This window comes from Cataglyphis hispanica, chromosome 12 (genome assembly GCF_021464435.1).
Source record: "Cataglyphis hispanica isolate Lineage 1 chromosome 12, ULB_Chis1_1.0, whole genome shotgun sequence".
In the NCBI taxonomy this organism is placed as follows: domain Eukaryota; kingdom Metazoa; phylum Arthropoda; class Insecta; order Hymenoptera; family Formicidae; genus Cataglyphis; species Cataglyphis hispanica.
This window is the reverse complement of record NC_065965.1, coordinates 3,986,008-4,008,003: the sequence shown is the minus strand read 5'-3', so window position 1 is coordinate 4,008,003 and position 21,996 is coordinate 3,986,008. Positions and strand designations below refer to the sequence as shown.

Here is a 21,996-nt window from a genome sequence, read left to right as displayed (position 1 = left end):
GTTCCACAAATTATTTTCCTAAATTTCCAACTTTATCAACGAAATAAAAAGTCAATCTTATATAGTTTATATTATTGAGGTTGTTTTAATCAATTTCAATTTTACTTATTTACAATCTAATCAATATTTTTTTCATGCTACTTTATGTTTAATTTTCAACAAATTAAAAAATAATTGCATTATTATTTTCAATTATAATACACTTTTTATACTTTTATTTATAATAAAAATAAACTATCATTTTATTCTACATTATCGATATTATTGATTATTTATTATTGCTCTCTTTATATGAATATAAATTGGCTCATTTGTATTATATTATGACTACTTGAAACTACTTAAATGCAATAATTGTAGTCTCTATTTTCTTTTATTTCAATAACTACAATCTTTTATGAGGCCAAATATCTTTCTAAAGAACAATTGCAATTAAAAGTCTAGTATCTATAATCTTCTATACAGGAAATATCGTGTAATTCAATGATCATAAAAAGATTTTTTATTATTATTAATGATGCATCTTTAAACAGCAATAAATTTAATCCGTTATATTTTATTTTTTATATCATAACAATACAATAATAATTGTATTATTTTCTTCTTTTTCGTGTATATATATACATGTATATCAACGTGTTAAGTCAAACATCGAATAATGAGTACACCGCGCATCCGGTAACATGAATAACGGTAATTAAGACAGGCAGCGGGCGGAAAGATCCGTCTACTCTTAACATTGACTTAAGACTCGCTTACTTGGAGCAGTTGTTCGTCTCGGCGAAAGATATCGCAAGCTCGAGGAGGTTCATCGAGAGGCACAATTCGGCGAGCCGTTTATCCTCGCTCGCATCCGCAGCGCGACAGGGACGGGAAGAGGAGATTGGAATGACTGAAGTCCTGATGAAGGGTGGATGGTGAGGTACGAATGGGGTGGAACGCGAACGGTGGAATGGGGAGAAAGAGGGGTCGAGGGTACGTAGGGCAATTTTCGCGTAATTCGATGGGGCGTGATCGTCATAGCAACCCCCCGGTACCCTCCGTCCACCCTCTCTGGAAGCTGCAGCCTGTTCAAACAAGCCTCAAACTCTATACCAGGCTCGTGTTCCTTCTCTCTCTCCCTCTACTTCTCCCCCTCTCTCTCTCTCTCTCTCTCTCTCTGTCGGTCTATCTCTTGTTCTCTATCATTTTCCAGCTCTATCTCTCTCTCTCTCTCTCTCTCTCTCTTTCTCTCTCTCTTCCTCGCTATTCGTCTTTCTGTGGCTGTACCGCATGCCGCATCCGTCTTTCATTGTCCGTCTCTCTCTTTCGATGCTCCTAACTCAAATCCGCGAACGGTACTCCGGGATTTCAACAGTTGCGATAACTACCTGGATTTCTCCTGTGCTACACAGGCAGTGACGGCTCAATCATTTCACAGTAATTACTTGCGCGTTGGTATAGTATCGCTGTACGCGAACGCAAACGCCGCGCGAGTTGGCTAGCAACAACAACGGAGTCGTCCTCTCTCGTGTTTCTCGGGGCGATGGGTATCCGAGCCCCGAGCTCGAATCTCGTCATTTAGTTTAGTGGCGGGCAGAGAAACCTGCGGCGTGGCTTTCCGACGTGCCATAATACGGTCAACCGTATGCGTCTCGTGACCGCGGCTGCAATTACATTCTCGCTGAGAATAGTCGGCATGCAACCGGGCTTCATCGTTTATCGCTGTACCAAGCATAATTCGTAAAGCGTCATATACAAACCGCTGCAAAATGGCTTTCGCCATGATAAGATCCTAAGCCCCATATTAAAATCTTTTTTTTTTTTAAATATTTATCCGATGAAAGGAAAGCGAAAATATTTTCTATCTCATCTAGTCCTATTATTTTTCACACGAATAAAAATGTTGAAAATTTGCTAAGTTTCTAATCTTTAAATTTCATAACAATTTGTTGATAAATGTTTTAGTGAATTTAGAAATCTTATAGACCGCCCATGTGCATCTCACATATAATACCACTATAATCATGTCTACAATTGCAGTGATTTCCATGTAAATTAAATGCAGAAAAATGCAACACGTTATTCGTTATTTCCGAAATGCTTTAATTAAACATATGTTAAATGAGGAAAGTTCATTGCAATATAACGACTCGTCGACATTTATTTCCGTACATAAATACTCGAAAATGCTCGAAAATTGCGTTTCTAATTCTCGTCATTTACACGTCCATAGCTCCTCATTATCGACCAATGCAGTCGCGTCTGCCGATCGAATCCCGCAGAATTCCGCGCGGACGAATATTTCATACTCTGTGATCATATAACGAGTCGCTTTAGTGCCAGCCGGGGATGAAAAACGCAACAACGAAAGAGAGAGAGAAAGAGGACTCGCTAACGAGATGCCGTAGCTTCATCTCGCGACAAAATCAAACTTCCATTACCCATTCCACAGGTAGACAAAGCATTAGCAAACGACAGCAAGATTACTCATCGAAGTATCTAATCTCACCTGTAACTACTTCATCTTTCATTGCTCGTTTTTAACTAATAAAATTGCACGTTGTCAAAACTCGATACACAAGCAAATCCCTTTATATATGTATTTATTCTAAATTTAAAAGTTAAACAGTTAGCTAAATTTTGTATTACTTATATATATATATATATATATATATATATATATATATATATATATGTATATTACTTATTAAATTTTTTTTTATAAAAAAAAATTCGATTGTCTACTTGAGCATTATAAACCATTTAAACGCGTTAGAGTGTGAGAGCGAGATCAGATTAAATTCTTTGCGCGCAAACCGACAAACTTTTCGCTATGTCCTTCCGTTCGTTATCCTCCGCGGCTAGATGGCCGAAAAATGTTTACGTGCGAAACACGTAGCGAAAGACAAAAGAGATAGTATCAGGGGTATGAGATGCGAGAAGGGGAGAAAATTTAAGTTAACGAAGAACAGACGCACGCACCGCGTATCTCGAGAGTTCTCTCTCTCTCTCTCTCTCTCTCGTCGCGGAGAGATATATAAATTACCGGTATGAGAGTTACACCCGCGGCTCGGAGTATTGCCAGAGAGCCACGCTTAATTATAAAACCGATAAATTCATCCCGTGGGACACGGGACAGACGTCTGGAATCCCGAGGTTGATAAACGAGCCCCTGATCCCGACCTCCTACCTTACACGCCCGTCTACCGGCTACCCTTCGTGTCCTCTCCTCGCTTAAGTCGCGCGTCCTCCCGTACGTCGGTACGCGCTTACGCCTCGATGGACTCGCATCATTGAGTTCCGGAATCTGGACGACCGTGTAATTAGATCCTTGGCCTCCGCAGACCTAACTATAATTACATTTACGTTGCCTGCGAGGATGTGCCGTCTGTGAGATACCGACCCGTCAAGGGACATCCCTCGTGGTATCAAGTGCAGCGCAAACGCTCTCGCACATTGTCCACTCTAAATCAAATTTTCATATCGAATTTGCACGTTCGTTCCGTAATAACTTGTTCATGTCGCACTTGCGGGGGAGTACCTTGTTACAGAGATTTTGCACAATAATTTCTTTTTTATCTTCATACAAATATGCATTCTTTATATATATGCTATCCCCGTTTATTAACACGCTTAGAAAATTGTACGAAATAAAGAAATTAAATAATTTATGCATTTTAATATAAAAATTATCTTTTTTTAATTAATACATATATTTAATAAAAGTCTTAAGCATGCATAAATCTCTGTTTTAAATATTAATTTAGAAAATTTTCTCTCGTATATATAAAGTAAGCTGAAAATCATAGTACAAATAAAAATGACTCGTTATGTAAAAATAAAACAAAAAAAAAATTTTTTTGAATAAAATCTCTTGCATTATACAATATATTTTATAATACACATTTTGTTTATTTTTGCACGAAAGAGAGAAAGAGAAAAATCATCTTTTTCAATTGTGCTACGCAATTTTTGACTGAAAGGTCTCTGTATAACATAAAACTTTGCGTGTATATAATATATATATATATAAACACACGCAATATAAAAATATATTCAAGCTGCCAAAAAAGTGTAAAGAAAAGAATGTGTGTGTGTACTCTGTTCTTTTCAATACTATTTAATTTAGAAATAATAACTTTTAATATTTATTTTAATTGTTTCAAGCAACAATCTCGTTATTGAAACCAAGTGTAGCTTTTCAGATCACTTCAGATCAGCCTAGCCGTTCCGAATCGCGTTAAATGCGAAAGATCCCTCACAGTTTTAATCGTCGTTAATCAAACGAAGGCAGGGGCAGGTATGGACGTAATATTCCATCGATTCTCAAGTACTCGCCGATGGAAGGCGGACGCTCGCTCAATTTGGCGCGGTTCCAAAGCGGACAGATGTCCGTAATTCTCGGTTTGATAAACGAGCGCTTGATCCCAAGTTTCCTATAAAGCAGGAGGCGTCCTCAAGCGAGCTCTCATACCTCGTCCTTATCGTGACACGTATCCTGTATATTGTGTTCCACATATATTTTACATCGTACTTTATTTTTAAGGATAAAATTGACGGCACGGAAAGAAAGAGATAAATTGATGTTTCAACAATGCCTTGAATAGATTGTATGTACATATATATATATATATAATGTGTGTGTGTGTGTGTGTGTGTGTGTGTGTGTGTGTGTCTTGTATAAGATTTTCTCTTTTATCGTAAAAGTATATCTTAATAACGAGACATTAAAAGATCTTTATTTCTCTTACCAACCCCGTTCGTATTACTGAGATGCTATTTCTGTATAAATCAACAAATAATGGGGAATTAATAATATACACTTTCAGCGCGTATATATTTTCTAAGAATAAAATGACAAAAAGATATAACGATGTAGTCGTTATTGCGAATGACTGTATATCCATGAACGGGGATGATTTTATCTCCTACCCTCTTAACCGCTCCGACGATTATTGAAGCACTTAGGTCGTTTGCTCCCCACCGAGATATTAATTCTCAAGGGGTTTAGTCGATTCCTTTTCTCGGGTAGTCACTCTTCACCAGAATCTCCATGGCTTTCTACGACGAGGCAAAGAAGGGGAATGGATTCGACGTAGCGGGTGTCGCCACAGTAACGAAGACTTCTCACACACATATACCGGGGATGCGTTCGCGTATAGACGAAGGGACATGCATACACACACATACGCACGCGCGACCGATATAGCCTAGCATGGCCTTCCACCGAACTTTGTGAACTATGAGTGAACCTATCGCAAGGACAAATTTCCTCATCTAACTTTCTCCGAGTAGATGAGATGATCGCTCAATGCCAGCGGCACCGACGCTACTATCTTCACTATGGCCCAGCCGCCTCCGCCACCCGTTCGTCCTCTCTCCCCCACCTCTCCTTTCCTCCTCTACCTCCCCCTCCCCCTCCCGCACGAGAAAATTAATGACGGAATCCGGGAGTTTTCTATAGGCAACTTTTACCGTCGGGGATCCACGGCACCGTCGAGTAGAACAAATTCACAAGGGAGACGAGGCACGAGGAGAATAGCGACAATAGGTTCCCACCGGGGCGCGGTTCGACACGAGGATGGACATCGCCGTTATCGTGTTTTCGTTCGACGGAGCTCTCGCGTTTAAATTGGCGGCGTGCTTCACGTCGGCGGCGAACAACGTAGCGGGTCTTTTGTCGATAAACGAAGCGTCGTTGAAGCGATAACGATGATTTATGTGCTAAATTCTCTCAACGCGATTGTGCGTCATATATTTCGATCAAGAGACGTTTAATCGACAGAAACAAAAAGATGAAAAAAAAAAAAACAAGAAAATCGAAATATGAATCTTGCATATTACACATACGTTCCTAAAGGAACTCGAATTAATAAAGCGAAAGATAATAACCTGCAATGCTGAATGAAACATGTGTTTAAACAATTGATCGCTGAGATCTGATAGAGACATTGATGGTCGCCAGAAATAATGAAATTAGATCCATAAAATATGTATTTTATTTAAATATATATATAAATTTTTTTTATACGCAAAAATGTTTTCTTTAATTCTTATTATTTCGCAAAATAGAAAAAAAAATAAAAAACGTCCTAAAACGAAATCCTGACTATAAACGTTATGTTATTGTCCATAATCACGTTGAGTGGCATCACTACTCTCTATAATTCTAATGAGCCAAAACTTTAATTTGAAATTGCTCCAATAGCCGACTCTCCCGAGAGACGATCAGCATCCGAAGCATTTGGAGGACGCGTGATTTTCTCTTCCCCTCTCCCCCGCGTCAATCGCTTCAGCCTATTTATCTATCTGCTACGGCAACGCATCCCCCGCGCATCCCTCACCCCATAACGAACTTTCCGTACGTCGCGTTCCGCGCACTCCACCGCCATTGAAAAGTCTTATTCTCGCAGGAATTAACGAGTTTCTCGAAGAATCGCGCGGAATTACATTGCCGCGCGTCGCGTCGCGTCGCGGCGCATGCAATTCTGCAAGTTGGAATTGAATCTACCAGCAGCGAAGAGAAAGGGGACGGATTCGATCCTCTCGCGGAAAATGCTTCTGCGATGGCGCCGGGGAAATGGGGCTCTTGACGCGGGGAATGAAATTATTAAAACGTCAACGCCATGTATATCTGAGGATGAAAGCCGTTACGGTGTCCGCCAGAAGCGAGGCTGAAAATTAATACGTATACGCGTCATTTGGCGTACTTTCTGATTTGCTTTCTGCGACGAGACGCTAACGGAACTCTTTCTCGCGAATGCCACGGTGAATACAAAATCCGCGTGCTGCTTACATGACAGTCGCAAAGGGAGATTATTTATATTTGAAATGCGTCGCGCGAGCATTTCACCTATTAAGATAACGTAATTTAAAAGCCTCTTAAAAAATGCATGCTATTTTATGCGCTTGTTTGGCAAGCTTCACTAATCATATCAAACATGTACGCTCTTTCCCTTTCATTTTAATATGCAAAGCGTCACAAATGAACAACTTACTTATTACGACACATGGACAAGTTTTCCATTTTTCTCAATTTTCACACTGTGTACATACGTATGAATGTATGTAAGCCACTCACAAACCATCCACAAAACATAAGATGCATTAAATAATTGCTTATCAATTGCTTCGATTCGCTTGCCGCAAGCTCAAGCTTCGAACGCAAGCGAGATATATTCACGGCGACATTTTTATTATTTCCTATTGTGACAATAATACCGGATAGCCATCGTAGTAGAAAAATATGAACGTTATCGAGTCGTGAATATCGATATCGCGACTGGAGTATCGAAACGACCACGCGTACTCCTATACATGCGACGACTCCCATCCCCTCCCCCCCCCCTCACTTCCCTCCCTTCTTTCTCTCCTCCAACGGATACAAAGTCGAATCTCCACCTACGCTATCGAGCAAGTATTTCTGGGTGCAGCACTGTATTATGCATTCACTCTCCCCCGCGGTGCCCGCGCGTCGCAGGTCTGCCGTATACCTTAACATAATAAGGTCGTATTATGCAGTATATACAAAATTTCCAGTTTAAACGCGGCCCACGTTCGGGCCTTAACGTCTTGTTCGCGGACATTCGAGAGTTTCGAAACTCTCTGTTCCTCTCGTTTCGAAAAGTTAAGCTTAACTTGGAGAACGATTTACTAAATCGACACAATGCACACTTCACGGAACGGCATTGAATGTTAACTATGAGTAATGCCCGAGTAACGCGCTATTATTCGTAAGTTCGCGAACGTGAATCAATTAATTTTGTATCGATCGAGCTACCTTATGGAAAGCATTTTATTGAATCGCAATAAAAATTATTCTTCTTTCTCTTCGTGAAGACGCGGCGAATGATGTAACGAAAGTGCGCTAAGAGAAAAAAAAACGACTTATTTAATTTCGATCATAATTTATGTAATAATTCAGTTATGCAACTCTTGTAATTAAATATGCAATTATAAGATTTTTTTATCGGTAAACATTGTACTCTTCTTATAAAACAAGACACACAATTTAATTGTACGCCAAAATATATTATATATTTAAAAAAATCTGTATACGGAATATTTAGACAAATAGAAACACACTCCTGTGAGATTATGATATTATGAGATTATGTCATAATATTATGCAAATGAATATATGTCTGCTTTAATACTGGATTTTATAAGGATCAGCGTGCTCTGTTGGGTGCATTTACGCGTTTTAACGAAGATCCGGAGAATAACGGTAAATTTTTTATCGGCTCTCGAGTAATCCCAGAGGGCGATAAACGGTCTACATCGTTTTCTCGCTTCGACGTTGCGAAGCATTACAGGGTACGATCGCGCCATATGGAATTCCTTTTTGAATATTTTATATTATGGATATGCGGATATTTCTCCGACAAGGTTTCTGCATTCAACAAAAAAGATACTCCGTCAACACCGATTTTTCACATCATGCAAACATCAAGTTTAACACAAGAGATTAAAAATCGCCTATCATACTTGATCCATATAAAATTTATATTATTTTATGTAAATTCAAAACTAATTTAAGAAAAAAACAAATCTATTTGATATACAAAATAAGATTCCTGCAGTGTCAAAATGTAATAATACACAAAAATTTTTTTTTAATTATATTAAATAGATTAAGTATATTTTAATAAAAAATTTAATTTTTGATTAAGTCGAGATACTTTTGTAGAAAATATAAAAGAGTAATAGTATATTAAATTCTGATTCTCGTGAAAACGTTGGCTCTGACTTATAAACAAGCAGCTATCCAGTGTCTACTGAAATCACCGCACACGCGGCATGATAACACGGTGTAATCTACCGTCGTTAAATCCGGCGCAATCACCCTTCCGTCATTGTCTCCCGTTACATAGCGACGAGCGTGAACGTCCTTCGACACTGAAATCTTCCGTGAATATTTCAGGAAAATTACCGCGTGTTCGTCGGGCCGCTCGGGTTTCCAGCGATTATGTCGTATAATCCGCGGTGAGTGCGTTTGTCACGGCCCGCCACGACGACGGCGGCGGGTTGGTGTCGGGTGTCCCCGTGGGTGATATTCCCTGTTATCCGAAACACGAAGCTGTTATCCCACAGCACTTACCATACGTAAGCGCCGCGATGGCCGGAAGAACGACGAGACGGACGGATCGTGGGAGCGGGAAGCCGGTCCCCGGATTACCGCGGGGACATTAATCACCTCCGCGTCACCCGGCGTGATCTCAGTGAATTTGCAATTAATTCGAAATTGCCGTCATCGTCGCGAAGAGCGCGTCGTTTACATCGTATATCGGGAAGCGGTCCGATGCGGATGATGCACGATCGCTGGTGATGAATGAGCCGCGGCTTCGATCTCATTAATTAACGGAAGTGGCCGGAATTCGATGGAATTCGTGGATGCGGATTCGACGAACCAAATGCCGGCTGATCCGCATCGCGAATTGATAGTCGGTGGTTTAGGTTTAGGAATAAACCACCGTTTTTGGAGAAATATCAGGTTCTATCTAATATCTATTCTTCGTGCGAAAATATTTGAGCAGAAGATTAAGACTGGGACTCGAAAAATCGCAGATATATATATGTGTGTGTGTGTGTGTGCGTTTTTGATTATAATGACAAGAGAAAAGTGTACATTATTTTTTAATAAATTTTAAATAATTTTTTTTTTAATTTAACAGCTATTTAAATTGATACGTAGTTATAAAGTGTACATAAACTTTATATATATATATACGTGAGTTTTAAATTACTAAGAAACTTAAAAAATTTTATATTATACACGAGAAATCATTAACGATAATTTGTTTGCAAGATATTTGCAGTCCAATTACATAAGTACGCCCTTCACATGATAGACATACGCACGTCTAATTGAAGGGCAGCCCCTGACAGATCATCAGACATGTCAGCCATGATAAGACAAAGGCGACAGATCGTGACTCTTTCCGTAAGGGAGCGACGCCGGACTCGATGTGGGTTACAGTAATATCTTTTTTTTTTCCTTACGGGAAAAGTACACCCCGTCGAGTTCCCATCGGCCCCGAGAGACCGACGGTATTACAAGTAATTGTCGCCCTGGGGAGGACGCAGATCGACCCTATATCCACCCCAACCCGATCTCGAAGCGAGATGGAACGAGGGTGTGGGAGAAAGGAGGTGAGGCGAAGGAAAAATAGGTGGCAGAGAGAAAACGAAGAAAAAAGGATAGAGGAAAAACACGACACGGAAGAAAACACGGTAGTACGCGGAAATGGAAAAAGAGGAAAACGTATAAGCGAGGTAAGAACGTGGGAGAGACTAACACGGAATGTACGGAAAAAGAGAAAGAGCTAGTGGGAAAGAAAAAGAAGAAAGAGCGAGTTTGAAGAAAAAGAAGAGGAGAGAAGGGAAAAAAGAAAAGGAGATTTTGAAAAAGGTCTGAAAGCGAGCGGAGAGAGAAGGAGAAGAGAGCACGACGTCACTAGACTTGCGACACCCTTCCACGTTTTCCATGAGCCCCACGCCGGTCCCCGAGTAAGGGAAAAAGTAGCGAGGAACTTTCGCCTAAGTGGATGATTCACAAATCATTCCCGATTCGTCGTCCCACACGCCATCCCACTCCAATGAGAAACTTCGTTTCAGTCTATATCCTTGCCCAGAACGACCAATAACTCGCATCTTGCTGCAGGCGAGGAAAAAGAGAAGGCAGAAAGACGATGTAGGGAGAAATAAATGCGTGATGCTCTCCGATTCGCCATCGCGCGAATCGAGAACCTAATCGAGGGTGCTATCGCTCGAACTTGCTTCCGCCTTCCGTGTTACTTCGCGATTCCTTTTTTCCAATGTCCTCCCACTTCGTTTCATTTTTCACTGTCACAGTCTTCACGTCTTCCGCGGGCAATCTCTTAAGATGAAACATCTTAAAAGTGAAAAATAGTGTTTCCTTCCTTCGTGCCGTCAACAACGAGGTCGACGACGCGATTCCGTCGACATTTCGAGACTGCGAATATCAGAGGAATTATCCACACAAGAGTCTTTCGTCGCGATCGATTTGTTCGTGGGGAGAAATTCAATAGATGAATCCGTCGGATAAAGCCAAGAATTAAGTGTCATGACTCATCGATCGAATCCGCCGATTTAGATGACCGGATTAATTGAAACCTACATGGTGATATCTGACAAGAGATCCTTTCGTCTGATCGCAGAATGCGCAAACCGCGCGACATTCTGGTGAGTCAGAATCACGAAAGACACGTAGCGTTCCCATGATAGAAGAAAAGTTTTTGCTTTCGATGGACTGATAAAGCCGGATAAAGCTACGCTTAATCGAGTTGCTGCTGAATGTATTATGTGGCATTATATCTCAATGTTCACGAATGTATTGTGGTCTTTTTCATGTTTTTACAGGCAACAAGAAACTTCTAACATACTCATAAAAATATTTTGATATATCTCACAGTATGCATATATTGTATATGTATCATTTATATAAAATTGCTAAATTTTAACAATTTTTTCCAACTAAATAATTTAATAAAATTTGAAATATAAAAAAATACTCGATTAAAAAAAAAATATTTTTAAAAACTAAAAAAAATAATATTTCAACGTAAATATAATAAAACATAATAAATGCAATAAAACATAAAAAAAGTTGTTTTTCTCAAAATTAATTTTTTAAGACAGCTTGACGATTCAATTTTAATTTAACATTGATTTTTAGCAGCGAAACAATTTAAAATTAATTACACATTCGTACATACAAAAATTCTGTGGCGGATGCAGCCATCAATTTCTCGTATCTACACGAAATTAAGCGATCAATTTCTACGCACACTCTCATCCCGTTACGTATATTGTTCTTCTATTCTTTCGTGTCGTTCCTAGAACCTATTCTTCCATCGAAAGCAAGCGAGAGATAAGGCGAAACGACGGCGATCCGTGATCACGGAAATGGTGCGATTTTGCGCGGCTAACGAACCTATGGGGATAAGTCCACCAAGATAACGGGCGAGCGTAGAGGGACTGGAAACCACTCTCCGCGGGATAAGGTGGGTCGTTGTGTTATTCCCGCAACGACAATAAAGCGCCTACTCCGTAATGGTACCGGGAGTACATCTACGAGCATGTGGAAGAATGATCTTTTCAACGATCGTGACGCGGTCGTCGCGTCCATTCGTGGTGAGAACATATTGGTCTTTTACAGACGCTCGTTTTGAAAATCTCGAGATTCAATAAAACCGCGATACCGAGACCTATCAACATGGATGGTGACAAGAAGAACGACGAGTCGACGTCGTCGAAAGTAACTTTACAATCAACTAACCGGAAACAAATCGATACAGGTGTGCTCTCTCTTATTTCTATTTATATATTAATCTTATAACAATTTTATTAAGTTACACTTGTGGTAGAGAAAAACATCACAGTAAAATATGATATTCAAATTAAAATTTATATATTAAATATATATAAAATTTATATTTTAAATATTTACAAGTTATATTTTACACCTACTGGATTATAAACGATTAACATAAAATAATAATTATAACAATTTATTTATATGTTAATTAAAATCCTATTTGTAATATTTAATTAATTTTATGAATAAATATTTCAAATATACGAATATTTCTCGCCAGAGATTTCAATTAACCAATTTACATAATTATTTCTCACGTTATATAGGCAGTAAAATATTTAAATACTGTTGTATTTTTACAAATTAATAATCATATACATACTTTTTCTATTTAATACTTTCTTATATATATATCTCTTAGACTCATTATTGCTCCGTGTTTTATTAAGTCATATTAATCGTTTTTATAAATTAGCATTTTCAAATAAATATTAGCTTTATTATTTTTCTTTATTCAATTATTTTTATATAATATTTGAAATAATCAATGCAAATTCGAAAACGTTAGAATAGAATTTCAGATTATTCTTTTATTCGTTATTTTAATTAATATATAATTTTAATTATTACATTTTTAATAAATATTTCCTCTATATATATATTCTTGTATCTGTTATTTTTACAAAAAAAAATTTTCAAAAATATTTTATATTTTATATATATTTTAAACAATATATTATTTAAGTGACTATTTTCAATATTCTGTTTTTGAAATATATACCCATTACTTGTTGCATAACGATGTGCCTAAGAAAATATTCAAAATGCTTGAAAATGTGGTCTCCAGCACGGGTACTAAATGTTTCATATAAATGTTCTCAAAAAATGTTTAAAAAACCCAATATTTCATGAAACGATTATTAATACGGAAATAGTACTAACATCTTTATTTCTCAATATTTGTAAACAAAGTCATCAATAGTGTATACGATAATAGATAAATCGAAATCAATCAGACAAAGATTATTATAGCAGTTACGACCAATTAGATACGCAGCGGTAGTTGCGGAATGAAGGTTTCCTGCTGTCGTTTAACATGCCGATCGAGGGAGAGCGCGGCGACTTTTCACGTTTTTCCGCGTCCTACATCCCGTCGCGAGGGGTTTCGAGGGCGCGTTCGGTTTCCTTGGTGACCGAAGGGAGCGCAAAACCCAACTCCACACTCCGGCTCGCTCCGTCTCTTTCACGCCCACGCCATCTATTTGTATTTCATATTGATAGAGTATTGATACAGCCCTGTACCGTCGTGTACCTCGCCCCGACGAACCCCTCTTAACCCTCGGCGAGCAACCCCGATAAACCACCGTGACGGGCCACCCATCCCGCAGCGAAACATAAACGAGGATACCCCCGTGTGTTGCCGTACTGGCCGGGTCACGTGTTTACTTTGTTCCGCATTGTTGCGTCTCGTTAATGGCCGGCGGAAACGTTTTGCTCTGCGAGCACACGGGAGATCCGTTTCAACGTTTCCCTCGGCGACGCGGATATGCATCCGCGTATCGTGATTTCTTTTGTAACCCAAGACGTAAGAGAGGTCTTGGAAAAGGCTCCGCCTGCAACGGACGGAAGGTAGCATTTTTCGGAGATAAGACGCGGTTCGTTCTCTTTATGCGCGGTTTGTAATAGTATCGCGCGACGTATATATTTATAAATTAAAAGAGCGGATATTTTTGATTTAAAGTAAAAATATCTAAAAAAAAAGACGCGAAATAAATAAATATTAAATCGATGTTAAAATTGTAATATGTAAGCTGGAACGTTCGAGGCATCTTCCGTTAAGAGTGGTTCCTCTCGTGAATATACATACCGGGTGTCCTACGAGGCTTTGCCATGAAAATTCTAGGTCCGCTATGTTCGCCGGCACAGGAACGACGAAATTCATCGCGTACGTGTTGACCACCCCCTCCCGCACGTAGTACAACTCGGCCTCGAGTCCTGAAAGCAGAATAGCGAGGAGTGTATATCGATTGGGCGATCAATTATGAAAAAGCTGTACCGTCGCCGGCAAAGTTTCCCTTCGCCAACCCCGATGAATCGACCGATCGCAAACTACGGCACGTGCAGTCGCCCTTCTCGTTATAAGTTGAGGACATTGACCACAGTCCCGTCTTCTTTGCATGAAGTATCGCAGTTGTACGGAATACCTTTCGTATGGAAACTTCAGAGACGGAATAATTTCGCCATTCGGTAACACGTAAATCGCGCAGTTCAGAATCATCGTCGTACTTTCGATACAAATTCTAATGCAATCTTTTATATATTTTTTACTTTCATATATATTTATTCTTTACATATATTTTTATAAATCACTAAAAAATAAAACTGTGTTAGTCATTTTATTATTATTATTATTATTATTATCACGCTATATATTTATAGCTGTATAACTTGTAGAAATATTTATCGAAAAATGAAAAAAAAAAAAAAAAAGAAATGCCAGTCGCCAGCACACGTCGAGGCGCGATATCGGCGTGGCAGGTGAGCGGAGATCTAATGCGACGATTATTGTCGGCATTTTCCACACGGCGCGGAATCATATCTCGACGATGTCTATCAAGAAATAACCACGAGGATTCCAGAAACGGATTTATAATACGGATCCCCGTCGATGCCAGATATATGCACCACCCTCTCTCCATTCTCCGTTCCTCGCAGCGCGGATCATGATCTAAAAATTCCTCCTGGGCACTCGTACGTACAGTCGCGTCTCCACTTCCCCTCCCCTCTACCGCTGAAAAATCTCCTACGTCGAATAAATACACAGGGATCTGAATTTTCCCGGTCGATCGGATTCGTCATCCGTCTGCTTTCACGTATGACTACGCAATTCGATATCACGCTCGCGAACAAGCTCTATCAGACGTTACCGTATATGCGTGATATTCGACGTCATGCGAACCGTGTGTCGCGTGGTCGCGTTTGCTTCGCGATAAGATTCCTTTAAAGAAGCGAGATATTCAGATCCGGAGTGCTGCACAATCTCGGTAGAGGGGAAGCGCATAAAAGGCAGTACAAGGGAAAATAGAAAAAGAAAAGGAGGAAAGTGGAAAAGATGTTCTATAAATCTCTATATCGTAGAAGGTACGTTGTGAGCGAGCGGAAACAGCGCACGTGACTTGGTAAAAATTAATAGTGTTAAAAACCGAAAAGTTCTCTGTCTCCTCATAAATCGTACTATTCGTTCTCAACGTGCTTTGCGAGTAACGCGCGTGTTTTAGTTTGCAGTTGTAAGAAATAAATAGTAATCTTTCTCTCGATTTCAGTAGTTATTTTTCTGTATTTGTAAATTTGTAAATAATTATGTATCATGTTTTTGTCGGAAGAATATTTTTATTACTCTATACGTGTTATTATTTCAAACATCCTGACATAGCGGATTGTATATCAAAGTCAAGAAAGTTCTGACTGCGGTAACAAATGAAAAAGACGGTCCGACTCTGTACAGAGTTCTACTACTGCTTTTGTGCTTTTGGTTCTTTGATAGTCAAAGGATTCTATAACATTTCATTTCTTGTTCGCGATTGTCATGTATTTATATTCATTTCTAGAAATATACTAAACATTTTATACTTGCTTTAATGTAAGAAGCGCGAAAAAAAATATACTATTATTATTTTAATGATATTCTCAATATATAATAAAATAAAAATAGGAATATTTGTGTCTAAAATTATAAAAAATATTTTTTTAATGGATATAGGTAGATTTATATTATTTATATTTACGCATATAGATCTATATTATCTATCGATTGCAAAATAGAATAACAATAAAATTGGAAACTTCAAAAATTGTAATAGATTGTACAATCTGTATTTCTACGAGTAAGGCGTCGAAGCGAAACGCAAACGCTTGTGATACGGTTTAGCGAGAGCTTAGCGTTTCGTGAATATACGTATACATTGAAATGCTAGGTAGTTGAAGATGGCATCGAGCGGGGGGTCGAGGGTAAGCGTAGTAAGAAGATTAAGTAACTTTCTACTCCGTGCCCCGGGTCTTACGAACGGAAGACTAACACTCGGCAGAGAAATTGATAATGACAGTCAGCCGTATATTAAGCGAAGCATCCGCGAAATCGAATTAATCCCTCTGTACTCCATTTTATTATCAGGCGTTAATCCCGGCTAAAGTGGAGAATCGTGTCTGACTAAGTAAGCGCGTTACCACTTGCACTTCAAGATGCCTCGCGAAACTCATCGCATATATAATATCGCTGCTTACCGATATTATATTACGTGTGTAATGTAAATCCTGATGAATGTTTTGTATTTAAAAAAAAACATTTTATTATTTTATTCAGAAAACTCCTTCATAATTCTGCATAATATAATAAAATTGTTTTTTGTTTAATTTTAAATTATGTTTAATAATTTAATAATATGTTTAATAATTTTAAATTATAAAAATAAGAGTGACTCATGCTATTAAATTTTCATATTAACGTGGGTCTCGTTTAAATAAATAATAATTTCATTATATTATAGAAAATTTCGAGGCGAGTCTATTTCTTGGCATCATCAAAGTTCGCACCCAACCTATCGTAAAAATGAAACGTGTTACTTTCCTAATAGGAAAATATTGCAAACGCCAGCGAACAATTAGCTTTCGGTTCCGGTCAATTAAATCACTCGTTCGCGAATAACTAGATGCAAACAAACAATCGAAAAATCGCGAATCTTTATTACCCACCGCGTCGCGAAATAACGCGGGATGCAAAGTCGGGGATATTTATACGTCAGTTTATCAGTCGCAACTATCCCGGGGGAATGCCGCACACGTAAAACGAGAACGACTTCGAGTAAGGCCGAGGAAGAGAGTACGAGCTTGCCGAGAAAAAAAAAGAGAGAGAGAGAGAGTGCGTGCTCTCACTCCCTTTCTTCCACGCGTCGTAGAAGAGGTTCTGAAACACGAAACTCCACCGCGTGTCGGAAAGCCAGGGGTGGAAAATATTTCAAGAAGATAAATCTTAGCCGATCCCACGAGGAACGGACACGCGCAAGCAACTAACTCGGGTGGATTAAGTTCCGCGATATCACCCGGGGGTTTCGAGTGGAACAACAAATGGACATAATCAGGTTGCACCGCGCACTATGGCAGACCGTTGCATTATGTTGTCGAGATTACGTGGATACTACATAAACGCAATCGTACTCTGCAATCGTAAGTTCCATTTCACGACACTTAGGATCTTTGTTTCGGTGTGCCGAAAAGTTCGAGACGGCGAAAAGTTGGCGGCACGCACACACAGAACATTTAATTATGTCACATCTTATTATGATTATATGGTTTTACGTGGATCCCACATTCGTATAAAATAACCGTGCAGGATGTCCAATTATAATCAATAGAGTCATATCTTGGAAGTGAAATTAAATCTGTTTCTTTTTTTATATTTTATTTTATGGTGTCAAGAGGAGAGTGATTTATATTAAAATAATTTCTATCTAAAAAGGCGCCGAGGTAACGTCAAGCTAATTTTTTTTTTTTTGTAACTGGAATTATATGAGTTTTTTATAGATATTAATTTTCCTAAATTCTACATATATATAATTGAGATTGAATCGGATATTTTATGACATAAAATAAAAAATATAAAAAATCATAAAAAATTTAATTTAATTTAAAATATGGTTGGCTTTGTTAATTATAATTAGACACCTTATATTTATGTAATATAAAATCAAATTTACTATATGTATGCATAAAAAAAATGTATGTTCAAAACAAAATAATGCTATGACGTGTATTTCTCTCGATAAATAATTTTAAAACATTTTCTTAAAGAAATTTCGACAAATTTATATCTTTATTTTAATCAAAACAAAAAAAAAAATGTATAAAGTTCAACATTCTTCGTATTTTTCTAACTTCTTAACTTTTATTAATAAAGTTTTAAATAAAGTTCCTTTATTGTATATATCAGCTTTAAAAGTTTGTTGGAAAATAAAATATTACTTATACTTGTTCTTACGTATTTCAATTTTAATCGTATAGACATTCATAAAGCTCTCATATTGCTCGACAATTTTTTCGCACAAGTCTTTTACATATCGAGTCTTCAAAAAATACTTGTGCATATAAAAGTTTCCTATCGTTCAAAGCCTGGAAATTCCACAAGACAAATCAGAATGATGTGGCGCGTACATGCGAGCGCGTGTATAAATATCACTCATTTTATCTTTTATTACATGGTTTGTGTCCCTTTCATATGATAAAATCGCGGTCAAATCCATCAAATCTTGTGACGTATCTCCCACAAGCACCCGCGCAAGATCACGGCGGGTCATAGGGCGATCTATCAATTTGCCGTCGAGACGGCACGGAAGGAAGAATTTAGGAAGAAGGGTGGCCAGCTCTCCTGTCTTATCCCGTGGGAGATGGCTCTCCTGGAAAAGAGCACGGAAACAGAGAGGATAGATTATGGGTTCTTCTTCGGGAATGAAACCTCGTTTACGTGCAGGGCTCCCTGCTTTGATGGCGTTAAGTAAAATATCGTGTTTGGCATATGAACGACCAACGACTATTTTAGGCCATTAAAGCAAAGTGCGATTTCATCTACTGTGTTACCCTCTCGATTATCTCTGAGCAAGAATATGCCATTTCTAAAGACTACAATTATCTCTTTGTATATTTAAATTGACAATCGACAAATAATTGACTATTGATTGTTTAGCAAATAGCTTTTTCTTAATTAAATACAATATTTAGAAACTTGTTGAGAAGCAATTGAGTTATTATACGTGAAATTGATTGTACGTGTCGTTTTGAGGAAGAAAGTCTCGTTCTGGAAGCATATATCGTACTAGGAAAATTGAATTAGCATAGGGATTGACGTTGTATCGCAGACTGATGCGACGCCAAATTGAATTTGAAATGAACGCGTGCGAGTAACTGCGTTTCGTCCTCTGTCAATAACGTAAACGGTTTGTAAAGTTTAAATTTTAGAAACTATGCTCCCAGATATTATTTATCTTGTTTCCAAATTGTAAGATGAAATAAAATTTGTAAATTAATAAAAGAGAGGAGCGCATTTGATATTAACATCAATTCCTTCAAGTTTCCACGCCACGATAATTTCTGCAAAATTATAATTTGCACGTGAATTTGATAATACTCGAATTAAAGCAAACTAATCCAATGTGTTGTCTGCTGCCGTGTAAAACTAACAAGTGTAATTTATTAGGATGAATTAAACGCACTAATGTACGCTTCTGGGATCGTTCGCTTCTAAGCCGCGACGATCCATTAACACCGCACGCCGCGCGTAATTTGTATTCGCCTAACTATCGGGCTAAGCGACGAGGAGAACGGATGTTCTTCAAGAGGATACTCCGAGCGCGCAGACGGAGGAAGAGACACGCAAGGGTTCGATGATCAGGGTCAGGAGCCAAGGTAAACACATTAGGGATACAACATGCCAGTATGGGAGACACATCCCGTCGATGGGGAAACTCGGCGCGTATGGCCGACTACAACGGAAATTCGAACGTCTCGCGGATCGCCGGAGATGGAAAAAGTCGTGCCGGGTCGATATATACCTTGGAAACTAATCTCCTGCGCTCGGATCTTGTTTCCCCCCATCGTCCTTTCCACTCGTTTACCCCCTTCGTCGATAACGTGCACACATGCTTCTTTGCCAGTATCGTGGTCCCTGGTATTTACGCGCGTTTCAGATACTCGGCTCACCCCGTCGTTTAACTTTGCCAATTCTGTCGCGGATTTGTGATTCCTCAAATGTGTCTTACTTTGCCAAGAGATTTAGTGTTTTATTTGTCGTAATTGTAATGATAATACTAACGTAATATCTTTTTATATCCGCCTTAAAGACGATATGCGATCGTGATAAAAATTTATTTGTAATATATATGTAATGCGAGAAAAACATTGGAAGAAATAAGATACAGACATATATTAAAATATACGGCACATAAAATTGTAAATAAATTTCGATTGAATTTTTTCGCGAGTTACAAATCATCCAAAGAGCTCTTTTATTCATATAAAAGATTTTATTGAACATATTTCTGACTGAGAAATTCAATATCTTCGTAAAAAAAAATATTACAAATATTTCTCATAAAATTCGATTGGTCGAGTAATTTTGTATTTTTTACGTGCGAGACGCAAATGTTGAACTCTAATGATTGAAGGAACCGGGAAGAGGCGATCGATACCAGTGCATCGACCGAACGCAATGCGGCACCTCGGCACGACCTTGAGCAGTTTGCACGATTCATTCTGTCTAAGTCATTTATCGCGATCTCCGTTTTCGCGAGCCGAACATATGCGTTGCCAGATGGAATTCCGGAGGAATCATTTATTGTTCCTGGGCCGCGCGTCGACTAGTCGAATTTGCAATAAAGAAGATAGATGCGATGGAAGGAATATCGCCAGCAGCTAATCTTTTACTTTTCCATTCCGCTCGGTCTTCCTCGTTCATTCGTTATTCATTAGAGTCCACCTTGTTTCACCGACAAAGCGATACGGTACGAGCTGCGTTTCGCTACGAGAGACTTAACGATGTACGAGTGCTTCAAAGGTACAAGTAGCGTAACTAGTTACTTTCGTCGTGTGTCTTGACGTAAAGACATAAAAATTTATTATATCTTTCTTTATATCAAAAATATATCCTGCATTAGTTTATACAGTGAAAAGTATTTTGACGTTTTATCTCGGATTTATAAAAGAAAAAAAAAAAAAGGAAAAGTGTTATGTTTGTTAATAAATTTATTTACGTGGCTTATAGGTACTCGTTATTTTTTTCCTTTTTCTTATAAAAAATGATATTTATATACTTTAAACTGCAAGAGAAAAACACTATTATTTTATTTCGGCAACGGTTACTTTGGACGTCTATGTGTGCAGTTTTAAACCGAATGAAGAGCAGGATGCAATAAAGAAGCAGGAGTCGTTTGAGCAAGCTGACGTCACTTTTCACAAATTATTTCGACCAAAGTCTAAACCAAGCTGCATCTCTTTGCTCGTGCATTTCCTCTGAAACTTCTCTATACTCCGTGCAACGGCAACCTCCACTCTCGAAGACCTTTCTCCGTTATATCGCCGACTTTCTCTTCGCTCGGTTCGTTTGTATAGTTTTCGACGTTTAGTTGGATATAGCGCAAAAGAGCCGAGGGCAAATGCCGCGGAAAATCAACGACGGAGTAAGAGAGGAGAGAAGAAAAAAGAAAGGGAACGGGAAAAACAAGGAGTAACGGAAGAAAGACAAAGCGGAAGGAGCAAAAAGAAGCGGACGAGTCTTTCGGGACGGTTGTACCTCGGAGTTGGCCGCGAAAGAGCGTCGCGTTTAGTTGAACAGGATGTTTGTCTTTAATTAAAATCAGTCGCAACTCGTCCGTCCCGCGAAAATTCCCCGTTACTTCCCATTTTCTCCCCCTCCCTCCTTCCCGCAATCGTCACCCTATGTCTCCTCCGCCTCGCGTTGGTCGCTGGTCGCTTTGTCGGACAGAATTCTTAATATTCAATTACCCCCTCTCATGCTTTTAATTAGTCGCGCATAGCCCCTCAGGCGCGGTTGTTCGAGCGAGTGGTAATCGTTCTAGCCAATAAATTTGTTGTTTCAGGTAGAGTGAAACATTTATTAAATATTGATCCTA

General features: G+C 38.7%; 2 protein-coding genes across 4 annotated transcripts in view; both read right to left on the bottom strand.

Moving 5' to 3' along the window:
* The window catches only part of LOC126853667 (tyrosine-protein kinase Drl-like), a 72,062-nt gene that overhangs the window by 30,483 nt on the left and 19,583 nt on the right, over positions 1-21,996 (bottom strand). For 2 of the 3 annotated variants that reach the window (XM_050599633.1, XM_050599632.1), the window contains exon 2: positions 14,190-14,317. The exons of the other annotated variant lie outside the window; for it this stretch is intronic. In XM_050599633.1, coding sequence (XP_050455590.1) covers positions 14,190-14,264 — 75 coding nt within the window. In that variant the 5' untranslated portion in view covers positions 14,265-14,317. The remainder of the gene's footprint in view (positions 1-14,189; positions 14,318-21,996) is intronic. 3 annotated transcript variants of the gene reach the window in all.
* The window catches only part of LOC126853668 (tyrosine-protein kinase Dnt-like), a 172,259-nt gene that overhangs the window by 147,890 nt on the left and 2,373 nt on the right, over positions 1-21,996 (bottom strand). The gene's annotated exons all lie outside the window — the stretch shown is intronic.